Source organism: Triticum aestivum, chromosome 7A, assembly GCF_018294505.1.
Source record: "Triticum aestivum cultivar Chinese Spring chromosome 7A, IWGSC CS RefSeq v2.1, whole genome shotgun sequence".
NCBI lineage: Eukaryota > Viridiplantae > Streptophyta > Magnoliopsida > Poales > Poaceae > Triticum > Triticum aestivum.
This window is the reverse complement of record NC_057812.1, coordinates 514276647-514288107: the sequence shown is the minus strand read 5'-3', so window position 1 is coordinate 514288107 and position 11461 is coordinate 514276647. Positions and strand designations below refer to the sequence as shown.

General features: G+C 41.9%; 1 protein-coding gene across 1 annotated transcript; it reads right to left on the bottom strand.

Moving 5' to 3' along the window:
- Window positions 1-820: 820 nt before the first annotated feature.
- On the bottom strand, window positions 821-3600 carry LOC123147910 (F-box/FBD/LRR-repeat protein At2g26030). Its single transcript, XM_044567235.1, has 4 exons — window positions 3475-3600; window positions 2410-3321; window positions 1557-1712; window positions 821-1467 (listed from the first exon to the last, which is right to left on the bottom strand). Exons 2-4 carry the CDS (start codon window positions 3271-3273, stop codon window positions 1273-1275), a joined length of 1215 nt encoding a protein of 404 aa, XP_044423170.1. The 5' UTR covers window positions 3274-3321; window positions 3475-3600; the 3' UTR covers window positions 821-1272.
- Window positions 3601-11461: the final 7861 nt, after the last annotated feature.

Here is an 11461-nt window from a genome sequence, read left to right as displayed (position 1 = left end):
CTAAAAGGGCTGTTTAGCTGAAACGGCTGTGAAACACAATGAAGAGGTACGACTTACCAGTGGCATTGATGGGTAAATACTACTCGGTTTTAGGGGACAGCAAAAAATGGTTGGTTTAGAAGCTGAGAAGCTGAAAAGTTGGGGTATCCCAGCTTCAAAATTTACACTACAGAGAAGCTGCAGATTCTCAAAAGCTGCTTTGTAAATTTACCCATTTGGTTCAGCTTATAGCTTTTGGACCCAAAAGTTGAAAGCTGAAGTTGAACCAAACACAGCCTTAGCATATACTACTCCGGTAACCTTTTGGTGCTGCTCCCATATATAGGCCGGACGACCTGCTGTAGTTGTAGACCGACGAGCCTGCGCATCCTTTTCTCCTGGCGTATACCGTTTTCCCAAGGGCACAAGACTCAATCAGATTCCAGTTGTGTGGATATAAAACGGGGTCAAGAGGGTACAAGGACAACGTCTTATTCAAGAGTCTGCCCAGACACGTACAAGGACAGATTAGAAGAGCCTTTTGCTGGCTCCGCCAACACCACTTGCACAACACAACACGAAATGACTCAAGACTCGGTATGCTGTACATTTACTCGAACTGCAGAAAAACATATGAAGCCAGCAACATTTTGGACTTGTTCTTTATCTCTTCCAGACTTGCACGGTTGATGGTTTTTGCTTCTTATAGAAAAGGTTGACTTACTATACGTCTGCACAATAGACTGTACACGGATGTAACCGAACAAAAGGAATACTGCGTTTTACAAATGAAGCGAATATCACATAAAGTTGAGCTGCACACAAGGCACCACTACTAAGATTGACATGACAAGAAGCATTTTCTTTCAGAAACAGCAGAAAAGGCAACATCAAGTTTTCTGCAGTCATCAGCCATGCAACTCAGATCAATAACATCACACATCCATGAAAAAAAAAAAGTGTCAATGGCGATTTTGAGCCATGTGCATGTATGTCAAATGCAGTGTAATCTTCCCCCACACGAAATATGGCATCGCATGGGAAGATAGCGGTGTGTTTCTTTTGGTTCACCGGCAGCAGAACATAGTTCAAAACCAACACTACAGGATTCTACTGTGTGAAAAAGACAAGGGCAGCAAACACACATGCTATGTTCATTCCAACTAAACCAGAGTGAGCGAATATAGATCCAAGGGGAAGCAATGTTTGCCTGCCATGTGATATGCCAATGAGTGATTCCATGTAATTTCACCTGTAGTGGGACTTGAAACAATCGGATGACTCGCATCGGCCTTAGTTCTGGTAACTGACACGCATCTGATCAGGCCTTATGCCACTCTCTTCTAGCAAAAACTGTTTCAACCCAAGTAGCAGCAGCTCATTTCCCTTCGAACATATGATTTCGACAATCTCAAGCTGTTCACATGTAAACGATCTATCCTCCAGCTCGCCGATGACTGCAGATACAACCTCGTTGTGATATCGTGGCTGGCAATTAAAAGAGAACAGTTTTATCTTTACTGTGCATGCTCAAACTTTCATGGAAGGATAAATGCAATGGTGAAGACGGTATATACCTCGTTTAGTTTAAGAGTTAGCTTCTTCAGATTAGGTGAGTTCTGAAGGAAGACTATCATGGCATATAAGTCCGCATGCATGCACCACCTATCAAGAGTCAGGTTTGTAAGATTGTTGAATGTTGGGCACCATCCGTGATTATTTTTCACCTCCAGCTGCAAATGATTCAAATGTTAAGACACAACATAAACCCATGCCGTATTCTTCAATTTCTTTTTTCTGCTTCAACCAAACTTGCCAAAAATATAAGGAGGGAGTTAACATAATGTGATTACGTTTCTGATTGGTTGCCGTTGAAAATCTTAGAACTATAGCTTTGGAGCAAATTGGATATGAAAGAAAAAAAAATCACAGCACAAACAGAGATCATCTTAACAAAATCACCATATTAGACAATGATATACTTATTTTTGTTCATCGATAGAGCCATGGAGCACATGTGATTAAAACATCATGGTTGCTTCACATGATAATCTGTTGCATTGGTCCAATCTGTTTGTAGGAGTTAGCAATAATGGTTTCAGCAATTGCTGAGGCCCTTCACATAAGTATATGCTGAAGCTACATTATAACTCAGTTATTGTACTAGTTTTATATTATGAGAAAACTAAGATACTCTGGTCAACAATTTGATGAATCAACAAATGAGCATACGAAATGGAATGAGTGGAGACCAGACAGCACTGGTCATCCTATCAAGAGGTTTGATTTGCACTTATGCTATGTAATGAATCATCTAGTATAACTTGGAAGGGCTAAGGCAGAAGAAGAAGAAAATATGCTTAGGTTGCAGATTTTGGTATGGATAAATATCTCAAGATCAATGTAATCTACAAAAAACCAGAAGCATACCTGTCTATCCCCATAATAGAAATCCAAACTTCTAACACCAGAGAGGCCCCCGAGAAACTGCCTGATACCATCAGCATCACAAGTTGTGATATCTCCTTCTGAAAGCAATACTGATGCAGTCTCTAGTGATAACATGTTCTTTAGTATAGGTAGCCTGGCCCCGGAAGGACACTCTTGGACGGACAGAGAAATGAGGCTTGGAGCAGAAATAGAGACTTGGGCATCGTGCTCAAATGAGAATGAGAACCCGATAGTATCAGAGAGGATCAAAACCTTGAGTGTGTCAGAGAAAATGTCAAGGTCCTCAATGTCGCAGATTGATAGGAAGAGATATTCCAATGCTGGGCAGCCTTTTCGGAGGCGGTCAAAGAAACCTAGGATCAGTTGAGCATTGGTAATGTGCAGTCTTTTCAAGTACGTTGAAGTGAATACCCAGGGAAGAAGCTGCAGAGGTTCGCTGTGATTGCCTATCTTGACAGTCTGAGCCTTGTACTGTAACGCATGGCGGATCCATAGGTTGGCTTCATCAGAGTTAGCACTGAGGCGGCCGACCCCGACCACCAAGCTGTACTGCAGCCGGAACTCCTTCAGGTCTACGCGTTCACGGAGAATCAGCAAATGGTTCACAAACGTCTTGAACATCTCCTCGCGCTCCAAGTCGTCTGCAGCAGCCCTGTCCTCAAATTCCTCGAAAGACACGTCGATGCAGGTCACCGACCGCCAGAGGTATCGCCAGCGCCGTGCCAGCACGCATGTCTGCACAGCTTTGCGTGAGCGCAGGTGGGAGAGAACATGGATGAGGAGCTCGTCCGGGAGGGCGCTGATCCTGTCTTCCATGCTCCCGTCGCCCGACGCCTCCGCCATGGGGTCAGAGCTCAGAGGCGTTTCGTCGAACAGGTGGTGTGCAGGGGGCTGCAGCAACGAAAATGAAGAAATACAAGCCGTGAATCCGCAGCTCGGGACAAGATTTGGGACGGCAGGAAGAAGACGAACGCAGAGAAACAAATTCAGAGAGGAAATGTCGAGAGAATCAACGAGGAGAGGCGAGAGGGATCCAGAGCATACCTCCGGTGGTGCGCGAGGGCGCTCAACTCCGTCCACCCCACAGCCGGGTGGAGGCAAATGCAGCGCCACAGCCTTGATGAGTAAGCATCCAGTCTTTATTTCGAAAGAGAGTAACCACCGGTCTAAAATGTGACCACCACCGAGTAAAGTGAAAAGAATACCGTAGAGTTTCGGTAATCCATTTCTGAGCTCAGACTCAGCTGCACCTGCTCTAACGAAAAAAATCAAAATAAATATTAGAAAATTTTGAAAAATTCCATTTTTTTTGTGTGTGATAGATAATTTGATGCGTGAGGTCCGCTCTAATTTCCAAATTATTTAGACATCTGAGCAGCTCTCGGCAAAAAAGACAAATTTGAGGTCTGTAAAAATATATACTGTTCATGCGCTATTCTGACCCGATTTGTCTTTTTTGCTAAGAGCTTCTCAGAAATCCAAATGACCTAAAATTTGGAGCGGACCTCACGTGATAAATTGTCTACCATGCAAAAAAAGGAATTTTTTGAATTTGTTTGTGATTTTTTTTTCTGAGCAGGTGTAGATGGGGCTGGGCACCGAAACACTGCACTCGTAGAGTTTCCGTTTTTCTAGAGAAGTTATTTTCTTTCAAAAGGGCCCAAGGCGGTATGATAAAAAACATAAGTCCTTACAAACTCATCCATACAAAAGTGTAAAGTAGCATTTCAATTCTTGGGGAGCCTAAGTCTTTTTTTTTCTCATGCATCCATCAACTTCACGTCGTGAGCATAGCTCGATGCCATCTCTGGCCTCTGCCTCGGCGAAGCAAACTCTTTTGAAGCCACAAGCTTGTAAAAGCAGTTTTCAGAAAGTCGTTGATGTAGACCGACGATCACTATCCATGAATCAAATTGCCGCTCTGAAGAAGAAAACGCCGAGAAAGGCATGTAGAAACTCCAAAATTCATTAAATTCGGATGAATCTAGACATATCCACCGAAAACCAAAATCGGTCGGACCCCGAAAGACCCACCAAAGACACAACTCCACGCCCTTTGTTGGCGAATCATCCCACAAGTAAACTATAAATCAACTATACTAATTCACATAGGTTTCGGATTACCAGATTTTCTAAGTGATTTGGTGATTTCTGAGCAATCGACGCATGTATTTCCTCTAAAATCTGGTGTACAACTTAACTCCAATCGTGCAACGCTCCACCATCTATGATGCAGCGTGCCATGGCTTCACTGCCTATGGTGCAATGTGCAATGGCTCCACTGATGTATTCATCAATAAAAAGTTCTCTTTCTTTCCCCATCAAGGTTTCCCACCTCGCCTCTAGACCTCACCATTGTTTCACGCGTGTGTCTCCCAAATCCCAGCGGCACCCACACACATCCTCCTTGACCTCGCAGTCGGCCCGCACCTCACCAGAGCCTTCATCATCAGGCCCCTCCTGGTGGCTCAACAGGCATGCAGTAATTGACGGTTGCATGAGGTAATTCATGCCTAGAATTTGAGTGTAATTTATCCTGAAATTTGGAATCCCGACACTGAGCATGCATTTTCACCAAGAGTGAACAAAGAAATTGTAGTTTATATTCCAAGAGGTAGCCCTTTTATATACTACTGAATGTATAAAAAGGAAGAAAAGAGAAAAAAGAAAGAAATCCTAGCTATGTGCTCCTTAGCTCCTATGTAAAGAATAAAGCGGGGGGAGAGGCGGTCTGACTATGTCGAGGCCGCGTTCCCCAGATGTGGTGGTCCGACAACCGTGGTCTGTGGGGGTGGTTGCTCTGAGCAGCTTGGGCCGCGGGGTGGCTAGGACGTGCGACATTTCTGCACGAGGAAGAGATGTGGCGTGTCGCGGGGGGGGGGGAGGGGGGCGGCTCGGAAGGTGGTGTTGGTGGACTAAAAAGTGTGTGACAGAGCAGATGAAAGTCTCGAGTGTGATGATCTTGTGTTGCGTGGGTGTCGAGCTTCAAATTTGGCGTAGACTCCTATGTAGTGCATGCATCTTCAATGTTGCAGAAGCATGCCATGTATACTTCTTCCATGGTAGTCATGACTTCTTTACTTCAGCAGTGGTGGGACTCGACTAGTTTGGAGCGGGTCATCCTTGATTTGTATGCGCTTGGTTGGCGTGCCATCAACAAGAGTGGGCATGGTCCTGCCGTGTCGGGTTTTGCGTGTGCTTTGACCTTGTGCTGAGAGTGTGTGTGACCCTGTGGAGTCTTTGATGGAGTGGCATTGTCCTTGGCTGGGTCGGTTTTCAGCCGTTCTTCGTACTTAACTGAGCAACAATCTTGTTCTTAACCTATATACTTAAGAAATTCATCCCCACTATCTTATTTACTTTGACATGCAACCTATCCACATCATAAGATAGGTTCACCATGTAAAAATGATTTCCCGCCACTAACTCTTCATGCGCATGATCGCACTAACTCTTCATGCACATGCAGTCTACCACAAATAACCATCAACTATTTTTTTCATGCACTGTCAAGCAACCACGTCATCCTAGGTTTCTTTTGCTATCTATATATGTCTTAACGACATCTGTTCCACTCCAGACATTCAACACGAGTGCTCGTCCAACCATTTGATTAGACTTCATGCGTTGTTAATGCGATTATCTCATTCTGAAACCCCAAACAAATGTATTTTCTCATTAGCATTCTCTTGTGCTTCCTATACACGTCTCTTTTGCTCCCCACAGCCCACAGAATTGCGCTAAACAGAATTCCAAGCCCAATTTGATTCCATTGCGTATATAGAGGTAGCTCATCAAGTTTTTTCTTTTTAAGAATCCACTGTTCCCATGCAACCATTTAATCTCATTTTGGTTCAATTGCATACACTCACCATTGTTTCACGCGTGTGTCTCCCAAATCCCAGCGGCACCCACACACATCCTCCTTGACCTCGCAGTCGGCCCGCACCTCACCAGAGCCTTCATCATCAGGCCCCTCCTGGTGGCTCAACAGGCATGCAGTAATTGACGGTTGCATGAGGTAATTCATGCCTAGAATTTGAGTGTAATTTATCCTGAAATTTGGAATCCCGACACTGAGCATGCATTTTCACCAAGAGTGAACAAAGAAATTGTAGTTTATATTCCAAGACGTAGCCCATTTTATATACTACTGAATGTATAAAAAGGAAGAAAAGAGAAAAAAGAAAGAAATCCTAGCTATGTGCTCCTTAGCTCCTATGTAAAGAATAAAACGGGGGGAGAGGCGGTCTGACTATGTCGAGGCCGCGTTCCCCAGATGTGGTGGTGCAACAATCGTGGTCTGTGGGGGTGGTTGCTCTGAGCAGCTTGGGCTGCGGGGTGGCTAGGTCGTGCGACATTTCTGCACGAGGAAGAGATGTGGCGTGTCGCGGGGGGGGGGGGGGGGGGGGGGGGCGGCTCGGAAGGTGGTGTTGGTGGACTAAAAAGTGTGTGACAGAGCAGATGAAAGTCTCGAGTGTGATGATCTTGTGTTGCGTGGGTGTCGAGCTTCAAATTTGGCGTAGACTCCTATATAGTGCATGCATCTTCAATGTTGCAGAAGCATGCCATGTATACTTCTTCCATGGTAGTCATGACTTCTTTACTTCAGCAGTGGTGGGACTCGACTAGTTTGGAGCGGGTCCCCCTTGATTTGTATGCGCTTGGTTGGCGTGCCATCAACAAGAGTGGACATGGTCCTGCCGTGTCGGGTTTTGCGTGTGCTTTGACCTTGTGCTGAGAGTGTGTGTGACCCTGTGGAGTCTTTGATGGAGTGGCATTGTCCTTGGCTGGGTCAGTTTTCGGCCGTTCTTCGTACTTAACTAAGCAACAATCTTGTTCTTAACCTATATACTTAAGAAATTCATCCCCACTATCTTATTTACTTTGACATGCAACCTATCCACATCATAAGATAGGTTCACCATGTAAAAATGATTTCCCGCTACTAACTCTTCATGCGCATGATCGCACTAACTCTTCATGCACATGCAGTCTATCACAAATAACCATCAACTATTTTTTTCATGCACTGTCAAGCAACCACGTCATCCTAGGTTTCTTTTGCTATCTATATATGTCTTAACGACATCTGTTCCACTCCAGACATTCAACACGAGTGCTCGTCCAACCATTTGATTAGACTTCATGCGTTGTTAATGCGATTATCTCATTCTGAAACCCCAAACAAATGTATTTTCTCATTAGCATTCTCTTGTGCTTCCTATACACGTCTCTTTTGCTCCCCACAACCCACAGAATTGCGCTAAACAGAATTCCAAGCCCAATTTGATTCCATTGCGTATATAGAGGTAGCTCATCAAGTTTTTTCTTTTTAAGAATCCACTGTTCCCATGCAACCATTTAATCTCATTTTGGTTCAATTGCATACACTCAAGTAGCTAATCTGGCTTTTTTATGATATAACTAAGCTTCACCTAACCTCATATCGCCTCGCTGATGCATTGTTAAAAATTAATAGAACAAAAATCACACTCATTTTCGGCTTTTTCATCAAATTTTCTTTTGATGCTGACTCTGAACAATATTTCTTTCAAACAATTTTTTTCAACAACTTATATTATTTCATATACTTTCTCATGTTTTTAAACATCAAATTATTTGTTGATGGTTTTCATAACAACGCACAAGGTATCATCTAATAGTTAATAAACACACTTCTTCTTCGGTATAACCCCCTTAGACATATGAACGGATCAGATCTGCCCATACCCCTTCGTAAGAAAGGATAGGATGGTCCTTTTACGAAATACGTCGTCCGGACCGTACAACAGTGAGCAGGAAACTGGGCCGGCCCAGCAGCAAACGATATGTGTAGTGGACTTGTAGTAAAACTGCTGTGTAGTGGACTTGTAGTAAAACTGCTGTGTAGTGAAAGAGTGGAAAATCCTAAAAAAATTGCTTCCAGCAGGAATCGAGCACAAGACCTCCACAATAACACAAACGAGCACAACCACCAGAATAAGACAGATATCTTAACAAAAAGCAGCGAGGCCTTTTAAGAACTATGACCAGTGACATAGTTGACCATTTTTTTGGAAATTAGAACGTGACTTTTTTTAAACCCCGACATTTTTCCAAATTGTAAACAAAAGTTTTAAAATTCAAAAAAATTCCAAAAAGTGGAACCCATTTATAAACTCCGAACCGATTTAAATGAGACTTTTTTTTAAATTCTGACAGTTTTTAGAACACAAACTATTTTGAAACTTTAAACTTCTTTGAAATGCGACAATTTTTTTGATATTTTCAAACTTTTAAATAAATAAATATGTTGAACATTTTTTGAACTTTGTGGTTCTGAAAAACAAAATGGTTCATGAACATTTTTAAACATTCGGGAAACAGATAAAAACTGGCCTGAAACCATCTAAAAGGTTCTGAAAACCGGCATATACAGAGGCAACGAACAGATTGAAATGGGATGGCTCATGTTCACTCGTATCGATTGGGTGTGTGTGAAACAACGACTGTTTGACATAATAAGCGTCCAATAGAGTTTCCCCCAACAGGCGCCGGATGGGATCGATGCCGTCCCCTAGTTAAGCCAGCGGCTAAGAATTTTTTCCTAACTTTTTTAATTCTTTTCGAAACTTGTTCAAAATTTTGGAAAATTATTTGGAAAACCCTAAAATTTTCTTGTTTTCAATTTTTTAGAATTTTAAAAATATTCTGGAATCTTAAAAAATGCCCGTGTTTTCGAATATTTTGTTCGCAAATAGAAGAAATGCTTGTGTTTCAAAAAATGATAATTTTATAGAAAATTACGTTGTTTCCTATTCTCGTTCAAAATTTTCATCAATCGTTGGGAATTTATTATCAATTTTGGAGAAGGTGTTCAAACTTGTAAAATTTTCATACACAATTTGAAATTTCAAAATTGTTCACAAATTTCAAGACATGGTTAGTTCACAACAAAATGTTCATGTTGGTTGATAATGGCAGCGGTTACAAATAACAGAAGCTTTCGAATTGGGAAAAACTACATGCTCACGGGACTCATCTGGCCTAGTCTATCATACTCCTCTCAACTAGTGGGTTCTTGGACTATGGATAAATGACCCCAACTTTTTTCAGCAGCCTGGTACAGACACATGAGGCATCCATCCCAGGTTTGAACGACTTCCGACATCGTTTGCATGTTGCGACACGTCCGACCATTTATCGGTCCTTTTTCACCAAGAAAACTCCAGAAAATGATTTTTTCTCGAAAACTCAAACAACTTGGGATGGTGCCTTAAATTGGCCATATAAGCTCATGGAATAAATTTGGGTCATGTGATGGATGCCGAAAAAATGGTCTCAAACGGACTCTTCTCGCCTACCCGAACACTCTCCATTGAATATGGTCTATTTATTGACATGCATGAAGTGATCTAACTTTTGTCAGCAGGTGGGCATGCCCATGGTAGGCATCCATGCCATGTTTGAATGAATTCCGACACCGTATGCAAGTTTTATAACGTCCGACCATCTATGCCAGGTTTGAAGGAAAATATATTTAAAATCATAATTTAGGTAGGTACTTAAAACTGTTATTTTAAGTTTTTAACATAACTAATAAGGGACAAAATTGAAAATTGTAAAGACTTTCGAAAAAACATTTAATAAATATTTGAAGGAAAAAATATTTTAAAATCATAATTTAATCACCTGGTCCGATCTCGTCAACAACTTCACCGTGTCAGGTAACAACGCACCCTCGGCCGGCAATGGCTACGAGCTTGTATAATAAAGAACATAAGGAAGCAAGCACATGGATACCAGACTTGAAGCTAATATTATGGTGAATACATAATACATGTGATATGAGAATACGAAGCCTATGGTTTTGGAGATGGGAATGAAGCAAATATTTAGGTCATTGGAAATATGTTATACGGACCAATGAAGCATGTTAATTTTGAGTTGATGTGGAGGCAAAATTTTAACATAGTTTTGGTGCTGCAAATGAGTAGAGACGAATTTTTTTGGCTGTTTTTTAGCTGCACTGGAAGTAAATTTTGGTAATATTGGATACAAATTTCGCTAGACTGATTATTTTCCTTTAAAATCTTGAATTAGTTTTCTAAGATTTATTTTGCTTCCTTAAATCAGTGATTTGTTTTCCAATTCACGTGATCTATGTGCAGTTATTACTTATTAGTTTCCATCAATCATGTAAGGGAAAAGCTTTGCTGGCGCACGTTCTATGCCTTCCAATGGGATGGTCTGTCAGTTTCTACAAATCAAATTTCCGCAACAACAAAAAAAGTTTCTACAAATCGAATGATGATGAAGTGGTCTGATTTGATCCCTAGCGGTTCTGTTTTTTTTGTGTCACATCTGCCGCGTGAACAAGAAGAATCAAATGTTGTATGTAGCATAGCAGCTTGAGGTGTCCCAGTTGGTTACTGCCAGTGAATTCATACAGAGAAGTAAAGAGTTCGAATATCACTACCAGCATCTATTTTTGAATGTTAAAGAAAATATTAGTAAGGAAATATTAGTGGGCCGAGCCCAGGGCGTCTGTTAGCACAGAGTTGGGCTCTCCAAATGAACAAACATACGGCGTATACGTCTCACGGACAACCCATCGTACACACAAAAAATAGATACGATATGTGAAATGTCGATACTATCCTTTATACGTTTTAGAGAGGGGGTTGTATCGAAGCGGGATTCAAAACAAAAAATGTCAAAGCTTTTACCTCATGTTTAAAAAAATGCATTATGTCATCTTCGGTGCAAAATCGTCATTGATTAGGTGCACCACTTGTATTGTTTGTATTATTATCTTTGTTCTTTATAACAACTACCGTGCAGAGAGTTGACAAAGTGTCTATTACTAAACTCGTAGTGCCGGTAAACTCTCCTCCTCATGCATGCCACTCTGAAGCTAATCTAGTACGGAGTACAAGTCAATGCAAAATTGCTGACAGCTGTGAGTAAAATTCTCCCACCCGCAACACTAGAAAATGCACCAGGTCGCCACCGTACCCTCTACCCATATCTCGGGCCGCATGATAAG

Coding starts and splice junctions, on each gene's coding strand:
- LOC123147910 (XM_044567235.1), bottom strand. CDS start 3,273: ATGGCGGAGGCGTCGGGCGACGGGAGCATGGAAGACAGGATCAGCGCC. Junction 1,713..2,409: donor TCTATTATGGGGATAGACAG/GTATGCTTCTGG, acceptor AATCATTTGCAG/CTGGAGGTGAAAAATAATCA. Junction 1,468..1,556: donor TAACTCTTAAACTAAACGAG/GTATATACCGTC, acceptor TTTAATTGCCAG/CCACGATATCACAACGAGGT.